Raw genomic sequence first — 16,266 nt, forward strand, 5'->3', positions numbered from 1 at the left:
ACAGATGACATGGCCAAGAAGGGCATTTGTGATTAAGCAGTGCATCAGACAACTAAATAGCAGTTATTCATACATTTTAAATGCAAACCTATAGCCTGATAGTCCTATTTATGTAGCCTATGTATTGTGTGTGTAAGTACCTACTTAGGCTACTGCCTACTTTTCTACATTAATTAATCTTGCAGTAGGCATATTTATCAAATACAGTGGCGAGCCGTGACTTTTATACCTAGGCCCTCTGACCCCCCTTTCCTCGAAAAAAAAGAAGAGATATTACGTCTCAACGTAGACTTCAGCGGAATATCAAAACAGTGGCCCGGGGTGCAAAACGCATCAATGACAGCGACCCTCTATCACACAAAACAACATCATTTATATCTACACCTATCATGACAGGGCACCCACAGCCAAGTAGCAATTACAAATGAATTAAGTCGGCACGCGGCCCGCATTGAAAAAAGGCCTACCTTTGATGATAAATCACTGAAACACAAAGTCCATCCTCCTGTCCTTTTGGATGAAGCACTTGCGGGTCATTCAGCTGATCCTTTGCCACTCCAGTTTATCATTGTAACTCAATCTTGAAAATGACTCGGTTAATAATTTCGCAACGATGTCATCACTATCACTGAAGTGAGCCATCATGAACGAACTTATGCTAATCATAAATCTATCGATTAGATTTAATAAAAACATAAATAAAAGTAGGATAGACATGTGGATATTATCCGGCTGAACAAAACGTGCATTTATCTAACGGGTTCGTTTTCCACAGACCTTATTTCCAGCTATTTTCCAAAATCCTCTGGAGAAATCCCACTGCTTTCTGTCGAGGGAATCCGAGCGAAGCTTACTTCCGGGTTTTAGGACGCGTCACTGCACCACTTGCATAGACTTCACAGCGGGCGGAACCTGTCATAAAGTCCGCGAAAATAAAGCCCGCCCATTTAGAGGGAAGATATGATTGGTCAATCGTACTGTCTTTTGACATTACTCTCTCATTGAGTTACTATAGCGGGCCCTCTGTGAATGTAGAGAGGGACCAACAAGCTCTCCCGTCTTCACAGAACTCGCAGAGACGGCATTTAACCCTTCACATTCCAACAGAAACTGAACAGGCAGATTCGAAGGATTTATTTCTTTGGAAATATTATTTTAAATACAATTAAATCAAGTTATTTTGGTAAAACTAATGAAAAATGTAACAACAAAAAAATATATAAAAAAATATTTTTTAAGAAAATGTTTTTTTTTTTAATGTTTTCAAATATTATTTTTCAGAATATCTTAGGCCCTCACAGAGGGCCTAGAGGGCCCTGACGGCTCGCCACTGATCAAATAACAATGGCAGATGACCAGCCAACTAGGCTAGGACATTTGTGCCCAAGCAATACATCAGACAGCTATAGGCTAAGTGATACTAATTCCTTAAGTAGGCTACATTTTAACATGAAAACAAACGAAAAAATAACAAGAAACTTAAACATTAAAGATTCAAAAGAAAAGCTTAATTGTGCCTTGTTCACTTCATGATATAACCTAGGCTACACATCAGGCTGCATTGAAAAGCCAGTGAGGTGCTTGTTGTGAATTAAGCTGTCATTATCTAGCCTGTGTAGTCCAGCCTATCACATCAACATAGCGTCGTTTTAAGAGCAGGCAGTCCTGTATGAATAATATCATTCGTAAATTAAACTCACCCAAAACGCTGCAAAAGGTGGCCTTGCAGACAGGAATTTTTGTGGGATGATCTTCGGTCAGCAAATGATATTCATTAGTGACCTCCCTATCCTTCTGCATATCGCTGTTGCCAACCTTTCTCCGCTGAACTTTTTTGACAGTGATCAGCTGCAAAAGGACTTGATCCTGCTCGATTTTAGTAGATCCAGAGTAAAAACACTGAAAGTTTTTTAATAGATCCCCTGGGGTCAATGTGTCTGCGTGACAGAAGTTTGCTTTTGTGTGAGAATGATAACAAGCGACAGCCGGCATTTTTCCTCCTCCCGAGTGTCTCATTTTCTTAATATCCTCACGTACATGATTACACTTCGATGGCTTGCGTTTCTTCCCCACCGCAGAAACCACCACAGGTTCATCAATGCCGTCAAAATTATTCATGTTTTATTGTTTGTTGATGTAGATAATGACGAAAGCCGGTACATTCAGGGAGCCGCCATTATTGTTTACATTGCGTGGAATGCTCTGTGATTGGTTGAGGTGCGTGGAATGGTGCGCTGTGATTTGTTGAGCGGATGTATCGCATTCTGTAGAGAAGGGAGACTGGCGTTTGTCGCTGTTTGGAAAGAAAGTGAGAAAAGAGGACAGAATAACACGGCGGATATCGCGTTTTGCGTAAAATTGAATGTTGACTTTTCAATACCGACGAAATGCAATACTGATTTCGGCGGGAACTCATTTTTTTCAAAAGTGGCGTTTATCGCGTTTTGGAACCAAACTCTTCATATGTCCTTGTTAGCTAGGTGAAATGTTTGTGCTGAATGCTAGGCAATTGTTGTTTCAGATTGTCAACGCAGCCCTGCATTCAAAGCCAGGTGGTGACCAAGTCATCAAGGAATATGAGAAAAAAAAGAGTCTTTGTGATGGTACAAGAAGAAAAATGATCAATATACTTGTGGCAGACATGGTAGAGAGCCATGGGTAAGTATTGTATGCTTAAAATCTTGTTTTGATTTGATACATTTTCTTCATTTTCTGTCTTTATAAATATTTGTAATACATTTGTTTCTTCTCAGGAGGATCCCTCCAGTCCATGTCCGCATTACCTACGCACTTGGCATTACAACGTTGTTCCCAAATTTAAAAGACCCCGATTCAAAGAATGGTTATGTAAGTATTGATATTAATATGCTTTTGTTTTTAATAGGGCCGGGACTTTAACACGTTAATTACGATTAATTAATTACACAAAAATTAACGCGTTAAAAAAAATTAACGCATTTTAATCGCACTTATTTTTGCACAGCGGAACCTTTCTCACTGGATGAGTTTCAAGCGTACCGATTATACTGGAGCACCAACTAACGTTCATGACTTCAGCATGGGACTTCAAACAACAACAAACCACGGTGATCAATAGTCAAACATGAACGAACAAGCTGATGAGACCGCTTTGGTCGGCCCCGTGGATGGGACATTTTGTTTTAAAAAAACGGACGGATGGAAGCGTCGATAAGAGCACGGTTGTGTGCAAATTATGCAAAAAAGAATGTGCATATCACCGCAGCACATCAAGCCTAAAGTATCACCTAAATGTAAAGCATGTAGCAGCTAGCGTGGACGTTAGCCCGACTCCGAGTGCAAGGAACCACACCCTGACCCAACCCACACTCAACCAGACGACTGGTTTCAGGGCCAGGATAAGTAAGTCCACGTCTGAGAGAATAACCAGCTCACTGGATTGTCACTGGGCTCGACATTAAGGACTGCCCGATGGCCCGGGGCCATCTAGCATTTAGCTCGGGCAATGAAGCCTCACCTGCTGGTTGCCCGATCGGGCAATCTATTATGCCAGTATCATGCAGCTCGCGGATCCAGTAATGAGTGACCCGACAGTAAAACTAAACATATCTACAGTATAACTAGTTTAGGTAGTTTGAGAGGTAATTAAAATAGCTACGTGTGATATTCTAACCTGAAGTGTGTGTTACTTTTGTTCCGCTCACCGCTGCATGCGATCATGCAGAGCTGCGTGTCGAGTCTCGACTCGTCAGCAGCAGCTGATCTCTCTCTCCCGTCAGATTAGACTTCACTCGCGTTTATGTCCATATCGATCAGATGCAGCTAGTTCTAGCTAATGATAGGACTACCTGCTTATTAAAAGACAACTACACAATAAGTGTCGCTATGCAACTGGATGAGGCCACAAAGTATAGCACAGCATTATGCATTTGTTTACATGCCCACCGGAGCCCCGAGGCATTACCAACAGATCAACGCACAATCAACCCACACAGGACATCTCTTTCTCCACATTAAGTATTAGACATTAGAGTTGACTATTCTTGTCTGTCACATACTCTTCTTATCTGTCACATAAGTGGCGCAACTGAAGCGGTATTGCTCTAAAGGGAAATTATTTTGACCGAAGATATTTAGATTTGCCGGCTAACGGGAACTCTGACGTGTGCTTCGCGGATGCGCTCGGCTCCTCTCGACTGCTGCTCGGGTCTGCTCGGTCAGCTTCCGGATGAGGAGGCATTCGTTCGACCAACTTACAGTAGATAACATTACAAACATTTTTAACAGGGGCCATAATAGTGTAAATAATGTTTGTTTTGGCAGTTATAACTGAATGTAATGTTTTCTACTTTTTTCCATCTGGGAAGGCATTTGCCTTCATCAGATGGAAAGTGTTTTGACCAACAACTTAAGTATTTCTTAAAGCTATGCAGGGCATGCAAGCGAGCAATCACAAACAAGAACAAACAAACAAGTGAAATGAAGAATACAATTGAAATTGTACAATATAATATTGTGGTGGTTCATCTTATAATTCAGTCTAGAGAATGCACCAGACAGCATCTAAGACCTGCAAAAATTAAAAAATGTCTAGGGGGAGGCCCCCCAAACCCTTCGTGCCATTTCGTCCGCATGGATTTTTCAGGGCAATCTCTATTGGGCTCAGGGCCATCTGTAAATTAGCTTAGATGGCCCTGTGCTTAAAAATGCGATTTAAAAAAATGCGATTTAAAATGCGATTAATTTCGATTAATTAATTACAAAGCCTCTAATTAATTAGATTAATTTTTTTAATCGAGTCCCGGCTCTAGTTTTTAAAGCTAATATATTACTTTCTGCTATAATAATACATTTTATTTCTATAGCGCTTTTCTTGAACCCAAAGACGCTTTACGTTAGGGAGGGAGGGTAGACAAACAAAACAAAAAACCACAAAGAAACAAAACAAAAGCAGTCAGGAGGAAGTTGGTTGAGGGGGGGGGGGGCTTATAGATACAGAGTTGAAGAGGTGGGTTTTGAGTCGGGACTGGAACCGGGTGAGAGACTCAGACTCACGGAGGTCTTGGGGGAGGGAGTTCCAGAGCTTCGGGGCTGCCACAGAGAAGGCTCTGTCCCCGAAGCTCCGGAGTTTGGCCTTGGGGATGGAAAGCAAACCGGCTGAGGTGGATCTGAGGGACCGGGGTGGTTGGTAGAGGGTGAGGAGGTCAGTGAGGTAGGGGGGGGGGGGCAGATGGTGGAGGGCTTTGAAAGTGAGGACCAGGAGTTTGTAGTGGATGCGGTGTGAAACGGGGAGCCAGTGGAGTTCTTTGAGGACCGGGTGATGCCATGATTTGGTGTGGGGGAGGAGTCTGGTGGCTGCGTTCTGGACACGCTGGAGTCTACTGGGGGATGTAGTGCTGATGCCGTAGAGGAGTGAGTTGCAATAGTCAAGGCGGGAGGAGATGAAGGCGTGAACGAGTCGCTCAGCTGCAGGGCGGGTGAGAGAGGGACGGCCTTTGGCAATATTGCGGAGGTGGAAAAATGAGGTTTTTACAACTTGACGGATGTGGGGCTCGAGGGAGAGGGTGGGGTCAAATATAACGCCACGGTTGCGTTCCTGGGTGGAGGGGGAAACAGGGGGGCCATCAATGGTGACTGTCAGGTTGGGGTTTTGTTGAGGGTGGATTTGGAGCCGAGGAGGAGGAGTTCAGTTTTACTGCTGTTGAGTTTGAGGAAGTTGTGTTGCATCCAAGATTTTATTGCAGTCAGACAGGATTCGATGTGGGGGGGGGGGTTGTTGGGGGATTTGGTGCTGAGGTAAATCTGTGTGTCATCAGCGTAACAGTGAAAGTCCAGGTTGTATTGGCGGAGAATCTGACCAAGGGGGAGGATGATGATGATGAAGAGGAGGGGGCCGAGTGTTTAAGTAACAGTTGAATTATTTAACCCATAACCATGCCACAGCTCTTGCATGCATTAAATCGAACACACATGACACAGGTCATGTTTAGGATCATTCCTTGATCTTAACCAGGTGATGGATTAACTTTTAATTAAATCAACAGGAGCATTTCTATGATCACCAGAGTGGTTCTGGTTACCTGGCATGGAGGCTGAGAACTGTGCAGCGCAACTCGGCTCAAGAAATCGAGAAATCCAAGGTCTCTTTTCAAGGCGGACCTAAGACTCATCGCAGCATGCATTCACCTGTGAGGCCGTTATCAGGTGATGAATGCAATGAAGCGATGTCGGTGATGAGGCACTCAAGTGACATAACCCTGGTCCAAGACAAAATGAAGGCAACATTTCAGCAAAGACAAAAGGTTGTTCAAGACCGAGCCACAGCCTCCACTGTCCTAGACCTTTTTCCAAGATTCCTGGACACATCAGGCTTGGTAAGAAATAACGACTTTTGAAAAGCTTTGTGGTAGTTCATTTTGCTCACTAATGTAGTTTTCCCTGTCATGTTTTGTGTTTAAGATTGAACAAGACTTCACTATGCTCTTTGGCAAGGAAGTCTCTGGTACATTTCTTGCGAAATGGCCAACGTTCTTCAAACCGAGGATCATTGCAGATTGCAAAAATCTTCCTGGAAGTTTGCACGTGGATGAGCTTCTTTTGTCTGCACAACAAGAATCTGATGATGGTGGTAAGTGTAAATTGGTGTCTTCAGTGTTCCCTATCTAATCTAAAGTATTGGACCATACCAGAGCTTTTCGTGTTTTGGCTGCTTTGCTCCATATCCCATGTACTTAACATAACTGCTGGCCAGTTTTTGTATACAATATTAAATTAATGCGATATGGAAATCAACTTCTGGGGAGACTCAGGTCCATCTATTATCAATCATTATTCTAAAAACACAACATATAATAATAATAATAATAATAATACATTGCATTTCGAATGCGCTTTTCCAGGTGCTCAAAGACGCTTTACAGTGGTGATAAAACATGATAAAATAACATTTAAAAGTTATTAAAACAGCAACACAGCATAATTCACAGATTAAAAGCCAGTCTGAAGAGGTGTGTTTTGGTCAGTGTTTTGAAAGTGGGGGGGTCAGTGCAGTCTCTGATGTGTTGTGGGAGGGAGTTCCAGAGGGTGGGGGCAGCGATGGAGAAGGCTCTGTCATCAAAAAGCATCAAAGCATCAATGATCTGTGAAAAATAGGCTCAAACATGAGATAATATTGGTAAAGTCATTCAAGTAATTGAAATGGTGTAAATTATTTGTCTGTAGTATGGGACTGTGAGCTGGCTGCCATCCTTCTGCTTCTTCACCTGTTGCCGCCAACATCCAAGGGCAAGAAGTCACCAGTCAAGATTAGTGCAAAGGATGCTGCTGGCCGCCTGGTGAAGTTCTTAAGGGTATGTTCTTTCGAAACGTTTTTGATATATATTTCCATTTAGAAAACAACAGATGTTTGATTGTAAAGATCTGATAGTAATTTTGAAGTAGCTTGACATGTTGCAGATTTTTTTTAAATGTTCAGACCGGGTTGGTGTTTTACAACACGGGAGCAGCTTTTGTCCTAATTTGAAAGTAATTGTGAAAGGAAAAAATAATTGTGCTCTTCCAGTCATTTGAAGATTTTATCCTAATTCTTCTCCAAATTCCAAGTTCTGTTCCTTGTGATTCATTCGCTGTCTCTTTTTCTCTCAGGTCGGGAAAAGCATTGAGACCTTCCTCAAGGACACTGGCCCTGCTCAGCCGTTTCTCCTGTGTGTTGGAGAAAGAAACGACAGCATCCAACATTTCTACATCGTCATGGACCAAAAGGCCATTCCTTGTAAGACGCAGACTGGAGTTGCTGCCTTTGACGAGCTCTTCAAGGCACATTTTGCTTTTGCTGTGTCTTATGATGAAGCACTATGCAACTTCTACACATTCATCCAGACAACCGTGTATGGCATTGATGTTGGAAGTGTGAAGGAAAGTCCTCGAGTCAAGGAAATTAGAGCAAGACTTCTTCACAGTTCAGTTTGAAAGGCAGTCCTTTCTGACTTGAACTAATGTTCACATGTTACATTTGCAAGGTACACCACATAAACTGTTCAGTGTTATTTAGACATTTGAAGTTTCAGCATGGTTTGTACCCAGGAAGGTCTTTGCGTTTGCACTGTGGAGAGCTTGGATGTTTATTTGTGTTTTGCACATACTCTGGTTACAAGCGGCACCTATCTCGAGCACATGAACACAGTGTTGATCCAGATGTCGCCAGCCATGTTGAGTTTGAACCTGGAGCTTCTGCTGGAGCTTCTGTTTCACAGCCAGTTAATGTGGATTCTCCTGTGATGGTCACTACACACATCCCGATGGAGAAAAAGAAATGACTAGACATGTGCAGCTCAGTTATTGCTCAAGTACAAGCATCAGGACTTCCTGAAAGTACTGTGCAATGTTTAGTTGGTTCGATGGAGGAACTGGTTAAGGACATCCATGCCCATGCAAAAGAAGCTGTTGTTGAATGTTTGTCATCTGAAGCATCGAAAGAAACCCTAGAAAAAGTTGAGAATTGTTTTGATCAGCTTGGGAATCCTTTTTCATGTCTTAACACAGAATCTAAACGGATGAGGCATTTTGAGGAGAAATGGAAAATAGTTCAACCTGTCGAGTATATTCTTGGTGTGCGTTTTGATACACGCAGAGATAAAACCACAGGACTATACAGGCAAGTTCCTGTCAATTATAAGTTCATGTATGTACCCATCATGGGGTCTCTTTCATCCATGTTTAAGAACACGGAACTTTGTAACAGTTTTCAAAGAGCTAAACAACACCAGGAGGGCTTTCACAGAGATGTAAACGATGGCGCGTACTTCAGGAACCACTGTTTATTCTCACAACAAGAGCATGCTATGCAGATACAGCTCTACTATGATGATTTTGAGACCGCTAATCCATTAGGCTCAAAAAAGGGTGTGCACAAACTTGGCTGTTTATTTTATTTTGAGAAATGTCCCTCCAAAGCTTAATTCTGTGTTGATGAACATTCATCTTGTATCTCTCTTTCACTCAGAAGACTTAAAGAAATATGGGTTTGACGCTATTCTAAAGCCACTTCTCGACGATTTAAAGATTTTAGAAGTTGAAGGAATGCAGGTGCCTTTTTCAACCACACCTGTGAAAGGTTCAGTGTTTCAGGTCACAGGTGACAACTTGGCTATACATGGCCTTTTTGGTTCTGTTGAATCATTTAGTGCAAAGTACTGTTGTCGTTTTTGTTTAACTGAAAAGGGAGAGATGCAATCAGTTTTCAGTGAAGATCATCCAGGTTTAACTTTACGTTCTAAAGCCCTTCATTCAGAACACTGTGCTGCCATTCAACAAAATCCTGCTTTGGCCTCAACATTTGGTGTTAAAAAAACCTGTCCACTCAATTCCCTACGGCTGTTCCATACTACAGACAACTACGCAGTAGATATAATGCATGATTTACTGGAAGGAGTGGTGCAGTATGAGTTGAAGCTTGTGTTTCAGTACCTGATAAGGAACTTTATATCCAGAAGTTCATTGTCAGAGAGAATCACGAGCTTCAATTATGGATTTACACAGAGGAAAAACAGGCCAAGTGGGCTAACACTGGATGATGATGGCAACAATCTTGGCCTTAATGCTGTTCAGTCCTGGTGTCTTTTGCGCAATACCCCATTGATGTTTGGAGATTTAGTTAGCAGGAATGATAGCTGCTGGAACTTGCTGCTCCTCTTAGTACAGATTGTGAACATTGTCTTTTCACCCATTGTAACTGAAACATCTTATTTTTGATCATCATACACTTTTTAAATCTCTGTTTCCAGAACGAAATTTGATTCCCAAGCACCACCATATGATACATTACCCAAGCTGTATTAGGAAGATTGGGCCACTAATACACATGTGGTGCATGAGGTTTGAAGGCAAGTACACCTTTTTCAAAACGTCTGTAAAGAACTTTAAAAATATCACAAAAACACTGGCAAAGAGACATCAGAATCAGTTGGCTTTTCATTTTGATAACTTTTATTTTAAAAGATTCCAATTTGGCCCCATTACTGAAGTCTTGGTCAGCAGTTTGGAGGGCAGTGAGGTGCTGCATGAAACTTTTGATATGTCTTGTATTGTTCCCACAACTTCCTGGGTCAAAAGCTATGGCACAGAGTACCAGCCTGGGATGTATGTATGTTCTGGTGTTGAAAATGAGATGCCTTTGTTCAACAGGATTGTCAGTGTGATTGTTAAAGAGGACAATGCTTATCTTCTAACTTGTAAAGTCTCAACAACATATTTTGATGATCACTTAAATGCATTTAGTATCGAGGAGAAAAGCGATGTATTCACACTGATCTGTGTAGATGACCTGCCATACTACAGACCATATGATAGGCAATTTTCAAATGACACTGATGGCCAAATGTTTATTGTCCCATACTGTAATTTTGTGTCACTCCATGCTGAACTGTTGTAGGTTTATGAATGTAATTGTGGTGTACTTGCCTTGTAATACAAACTATTTTGTTACATTTGTTGTCTTGTATTTTTTGTAAAGTGGGTTATGGGGTTTTGGCTGGGAGGGATTGGATCTTCACAACATTCTACACTCTCAAGTGTTACATTTTGTAACACCCAATAGTGTTACTAAATTGAGATCCAGTGTAGTCTGGTAGTGTTGATTCTTTAACACTGACACTAGTGTAGAGTAATATTAACACTACTGCGTGTTGCCCAGTGTTGATTTTCAACTCGTTTCAGTGTTCCATTAACTACAAGTGAGTGTTAAAATATTAACACTTTCGAAAGTGTTAATTTTACACTGACAAGAGTGGACGCATATTCACACACTTTTCTGGTGTTAAATTCAACACTGTGTTAATTTAACACTGGCATTTTTGCTGTGTAGCTTTGATTGGTTTACATTTCTGTCTGTTAAAGACACGTTCGTAATCAGCCAATAGATATTCGAGTTGAGAATGGGCGGGCCTAGTTGTTGTATAAATCCGAGGTAGGAGCCGATGAGCTGCACTCTGCACATAGAGAAAGGCGCAGTCGTACATTCAGACTTTTACCCCACATCGGAAAAAAAAAAAATGAGGGAAATTGTGCATCTTCAAGCCGGCCAGTGCGGCAACCAGATCGGTGCTAAGGTAAGTCCACTTGTATTCGCCCTGAGTGAGTAATTTACATTCAGAAATATCGTGTTCTCTCCTCTGGGAGCCGGTGCTTTGTGCTCTTTCGGGTGGGGCGCCGCAAGGGGGTGAAACGTTAGGACGATTCTAAGGGCCCGTGACTGACAGCTCTGACAAGTTTTTCATTTTGAACTCAGCTTTTCTAGTTTTAGAAGGTTAAACTTACATTTATTCACTGTCTTGACAACTTAAACATTTTGTCACATTGACTCAACTTGCCTTAGCAAGTTATCAGTTGAAAAAAGAAACAAAAGAAAACGGCGGGAAGGCAGGTTTGAGAGCTAAAGAACAAAATGTATGCTTCCACATTTGAGTTGAAAAAAAAAAACCTCCTCCCTAAACTGAATGCAATGTTTAAGCATGGATGTAATCAACTGGTATATCCTAAAGATGTCATGTTTTAAGTAAGGGATAATCTCAACAAATTAACGAAATGACTCCCAATATTAATTGAAATGCTTTTATGGATTTAGAAAATGATTTTATTGATTTAAAAAATAGTTGTGTTGATTTAAATTTACATGCATCCGCTAAGAAAAATAGTCCGTTTTTACCGTTTGAACGGTTTCAACGGGCGGCAGGAACTGCTTCGATAGCGTTTTTGAGGAGCTTTCTGATTACAGATTTGAAAACATCGCTGCCTGCTTTAAAAGTAGCACAATTCATGATGTCAAACCTTTGAAAGTATCTAGATATCCCTGCCCTAATGCCAAAGGAACTGCACACTGAATATGTGTCGCTATATGTCTGGACCGCTGCGTAAAAAGGAGGGTTTCTGCCCGTTACTTCTCCGCTGTTTTCTTGTCCCTCTTGTCTTTTTCTTTTCTTCACTGGGGACTCATCAGCCACTAACAATTCCTCCAAATTACTGTGCTCTCCAAATATATTAAAATGAATGTTAAAATCCTCCATGTTGCTATCACACGCCAGCGGAAAACTAAAGACAATCAGACAGTTTGCTTGCTTTTCAAACTGTTACATTTGAAAAACAGTTAGAGCGTCTCTTGTCAGTTTGAAAAGCCAACGGACATCAGATGGAGCGTACTTGTGAACATTGCAATTAAATGTTTAATAGAACGAATCAAGGGCGGTAAAATATCAGCTTCTTGACTAATAAAATGATTTTCGCCATTTGATAAAACATGTTTTGACATAAATATTGATTCTGTCCGTCCGCTTGTTGCTTGCAAACACCGCTTTATCACTAGTGTTCCTTCGGCAGCCGTTACTGCAATGCGTAAAAAGGAAGTGAGTAGGCTACTGAAAAAAAGAAAAGCACTACAAACTAGTAACTTTGTATTAAAACTACAATGACGTTGGTAGTTAAAACGTAATTTTCTTTTTCTTTTTTACAACAGGCACGTCTAAATCAGGCTCACTGGGTTATGCCATACCGAGCTGCGTCGTGCTTTTGCATGAAGCAGGCTTGGTGGTACAGTGTCGAGTGGAATTTTTCAAATTCATAACCCGTGAGTTGCAGCCAATAAGGGATTAGGGCGCGCGTGTCGAAGTCGGCACAGGTGGGACAAATAGGTTCATCCACGACAATTTATCAACGTTTAGAACAGGCTGATAAATACACAGGTAACTGTAAATAAAATGGACGAATCAGAAACCGGTTTATTGCCAAGTGGGTTAACACATACGAGGAATGTGTCTTGATGTTATGGTGCATACATTTACATGCATGAAAATAAAACAAACATTGGAACTGGGTGTTGAAAGTCATTTTGGTTGGAAGAAATAGCTAACTGTATTTGTTTGTGTCCTATAGTTTTGGGAGGTGATCAGTGATGAACACGGTATTGACCCAACTGGTACATACCACGGTGACAGTGACCTGCAGCTGGAGAGGATCAATGTCTACTACAATGAGGCCTCGGGTAGGTTCTAAACAGCCATGCTTTCTTATTGGCTATTATGTAAAAAAACACACGTGTGAAAGAATCTTAATTTTAGCCATGTTCCCTTACTTCTAACCTGTGGTTTCTAGGTGGTAAATATGTGCCCCGTGCTGTGCTGGTTGATCTTGAGCCAGGCACCATGGACTCAGTAAGGTCTGGACCTTTTGGCCAGATCTTCAGACCAGACAACTTTGTGTTTGGTAAGTGATTGTTAGGATTGTTCAGAGCATGGCAACTGATTGTTCACACGGAATGCAGCATCTTCATTTATGATTCTTGTCTTGCAGGCCAGAGTGGTGCTGGCAACAACTGGGCCAAAGGTCACTACACAGAGGGTGCAGAGCTGGTGGACTCTGTCCTGGATGTTGTGAGGAAGGAGGCAGAGAGCTGTGACTGCCTTCAGGGCTTCCAGCTTACACACTCCCTGGGTGGTGGTACGGGCTCTGGTATGGGAACCCTGATGATCAGCAAGATCCGTGAAGAGTACCCTGACCGCATCATGAACACTTTCAGCGTGGTGCCTTCCCCCAAAGTATCAGATACTGTTGTTGAGCCCTACAACGCCACACTATCAGTCCACCAGCTTGTAGAAAACACAGATGAGACCTTCTGCATTGACAACGAGGCCCTGTATGACATCTGTTTCCGCACACTCAAGCTCACAACCCCTTCTTACGGTGACCTGAATCACTTGGTCTCTGCAACCATGAGCGGCGTCACCACATGCCTCAGGTTCCCTGGACAGCTCAACGCTGACCTGCGTAAGCTTGCTGTCAACATGGTGCCCTTCCCCCGTCTGCACTTCTTCATGCCAGGCTTCGCCCCCCTCACAAGCAGAGGCAGCCAGCAGTACAGATCCCTTACTGTGCCCGAGCTCACCCAGCAAATGTTTGACGCCAAGAACATGATGGCTGCCTGCGATCCACGTCACGGCCGCTACCTGACAGTGGCTGCCATCTTCCGTGGCCGCATGTCAATGAAGGAGGTTGACGAGCAGATGCTGAACGTGCAGAACAAGAACAGCAGCTACTTCGTTGAATGGATCCCCAACAACGTGAAGACCGCTGTCTGCGACATTCCTCCCCGTGGCCTCAAGATGGCTGCTACCTTTATTGGAAACAGCACTGCCATCCAGGAGCTGTTCAAGCGCATCTCTGAGCAGTTCACAGCTATGTTCAGGAGGAAGGCCTTCCTCCACTGGTACACCGGTGAAGGTATGGATGAGATGGAGTTCACTGAGGCTGAGAGCAACATGAATGACTTGGTGTCAGAGTACCAGCAGTACCAGGATGCCACTGCTGAGGAGGAGGGAGACTTTGAAGAGGAGGGGGAGGAAGAAGATCTGGCCTAAAATCCCTTTTCAAAAATCTAAATGTAAGATTTGAAGTTCTTGCCACATTCAGTGTTCTGTCTGATAATGTTGGCTTAAGATGGAATGTTGTCTCAGTGTTCTGTCTGCTTTTACGTTTGAATAAAATGTAATGTTCCAAGATCTTTCAGTGTTCTGGCTGCTGTTCCAGTTAATATATTAATCTGCAAGTGTAGCTGCTTACAATTTTCTCCCGAAATTAACAAATGCACTCAAATGTAGGTTCAAAGATATCAACTGTGTATATATGACAATACCATACATGAGCTCATTTTTGTTGTCACAAATATGCTTAATAAAGGAAATACACAAGCAGAACATGACACGAGAACAATGCCAGATCACATGCTGCAGCATAAACAATGGCTTCCTCGTGACCATTCCAAAGGCTGAAATTATCACAACGTATCATAGTTGTCAGTAGTCATGTGAATAATACAGATTTCTATAGTTAATTACCGATTCGACACGTTTCTACCATGTTTCTACACACTTTTAAAAGATATATGAAGTCATTTACATATTGCAGGCAGCTCACTCCTGCAGGTAGTGGCAAAGGTCACTAGATGGCAGTGTTGGCTAAGTAGGTTGATGCTGAGGGCCAGCGCCAGCAGAGTCCAGCCGCATCCTTTCTTCACCTGGCCCACCAAGCCCCGCTTCTCTCCAAAGCGTGATATGAAACCATTCTGTCAGAAGCAAAAGAGTAGATGACCGTTTACAATTAAAAGTTTACATTTCACTACAATCTTTACTGTGATATTTAGATTTCCTGTTCAAAGGATACACCATTAGGATCCCATCAAAAACAGTATTTAGGGAGGATTTGCTTCATGGAGTAAGAGAGCGGTCAGTGTATGTTTTGGTCATTGGATTTTCTTTTCACAAATGGAAATTCAAAAACAAAAAACGACTGGATATTTGATTTTCGTTTTAAAATTGAAAAACCAAAATTGAAATACAAGCCGTTTTTCTTTATCATTGTCAAAAAGGGATTTACTAAATTTAAAAAACGGGATGATTTTCATTTTCTACTTCTCAAAACTAAAAACTAAAATCAATAGAAAACAGAAACAAAAAAAACCCCGTTTTTTCATATTCTGCTACCGGAAGTTGTCTTTCAAAATAAGAGCGCAGATGAGGACAGTCAATCCGTGTATCTACGGTCCATTTGTTTTCACAACGAAAACAGCCAAGACACATATTGAGCCCAGAAAATGAATGTTATTAAGGGCTGGAAATATAATAGGCGGGCCTATGTCTAAAATGGACAACATTGTTAGGAGATTTAAACTATAGCCTATAGCGATTCTGCACTGCGATCAACTCAGCCGTCTCTCGAGTTTGTTATAATTTTTTCTGCCATTAGTTCTTCGTGAGATCGATCCTATTGGACTCAGTAGGCTAGTAGTGAAACTACTCCCACAAGTAGCCTACTATGAAGTACGTACTGTGTACTTTTTGACTAATCCTCTGTCAATGTCCCCTCCTGAGAACAAGAATGCATGTTTCTCTGCTATTTTGAATCAGCGTTAAAAAACATTTCTTCATGAGACTGATATTGTTGGACAGAGTATTTTAAGAGGATGGTAGACATGATATCAGCAATACTTCCAGTCAGTAGTCCGGCAGCAGCATTTTTACCCCTTGGAAAGTCGCTATTTAAATTGACTTTGATTGAAGTTAAGAACAATATCGATATTCTATAGATATAGCATATTTGATTCAGTCTTTCTGAACACTTTTAAAATAAAATACTGCAAATGAGGAATATTTGTAATGTTCTGCACACATTTGAAAACACGTGGCAGCTTTATTAATACAGCAGTTGAAAAGATTTGTGGAAGGATACATTCTTCATGGGCTTCAG

At 41.8% G+C, this 16,266-nt stretch overlaps 2 protein-coding genes across 2 annotated transcripts; both read left to right on the forward strand.

Annotated features, from left to right (window-relative positions):
- Window positions 1-2,527: 2,527 nt before the first annotated feature.
- LOC117444989 (uncharacterized) lies at window positions 2,528-10,443 on the forward strand. Its single transcript, XM_034080382.2, has 6 exons — window positions 2,528-2,658; window positions 2,754-2,847; window positions 6,024-6,353; window positions 6,439-6,607; window positions 7,201-7,328; window positions 7,624-10,443. The coding sequence occupies exons 1-6, from the start codon at window positions 2,618-2,620 to the stop codon at window positions 7,945-7,947; spliced, it is 1,086 nt and encodes a 361-aa protein (XP_033936273.2). The 5' UTR covers window positions 2,528-2,617; the 3' UTR covers window positions 7,948-10,443.
- Window positions 10,444-10,959: 516 nt separating this feature from the next.
- On the forward strand, window positions 10,960-14,524 carry LOC117445265 (tubulin beta-1 chain-like). Its single transcript, XM_034080795.1, has 4 exons — window positions 10,960-11,084; window positions 12,901-13,009; window positions 13,120-13,230; window positions 13,318-14,524. Exons 1-4 carry the CDS (start codon window positions 11,028-11,030, stop codon window positions 14,379-14,381), a joined length of 1,341 nt encoding a protein of 446 aa, XP_033936686.1. The 5' UTR covers window positions 10,960-11,027; the 3' UTR covers window positions 14,382-14,524.
- The last annotated feature ends 1,742 nt before the right edge of the window (window positions 14,525-16,266 follow it).

This window comes from Pseudochaenichthys georgianus, chromosome 4, assembly GCF_902827115.2.
Source record: "Pseudochaenichthys georgianus chromosome 4, fPseGeo1.2, whole genome shotgun sequence".
NCBI classification, from domain to species: Eukaryota; Metazoa; Chordata; class Actinopteri; order Perciformes; family Channichthyidae; genus Pseudochaenichthys; species Pseudochaenichthys georgianus.

Bases quoted from the DNA above. Each gene is read 5' to 3' on its own strand.
- LOC117445265 (XM_034080795.1), top strand. From the start codon at position 11,028: ATGAGGGAAATTGTGCATCTTCAAGCCGGCCAGTGCGGCAACCAGATC. The intron at 11,085-12,900 runs GTAAGTCCACTT...TGTGTCCTATAG, and splicing joins GCAACCAGATCGGTGCTAAG to TTTTGGGAGGTGATCAGTGA. The intron at 13,231-13,317 runs GTAAGTGATTGT...CTTGTCTTGCAG, and splicing joins ACCAGACAACTTTGTGTTTG to GCCAGAGTGGTGCTGGCAAC.
- LOC117444989 (XM_034080382.2), top strand. From the start codon at position 2,618: ATGATCAATATACTTGTGGCAGACATGGTAGAGAGCCATGG. The intron at 6,608-7,200 runs GTAAGTGTAAAT...ATTTGTCTGTAG, and splicing joins ACAAGAATCTGATGATGGTG to TATGGGACTGTGAGCTGGCT. The intron at 7,329-7,623 runs GTATGTTCTTTC...TTTTTCTCTCAG, and splicing joins GCCTGGTGAAGTTCTTAAGG to GTCGGGAAAAGCATTGAGAC.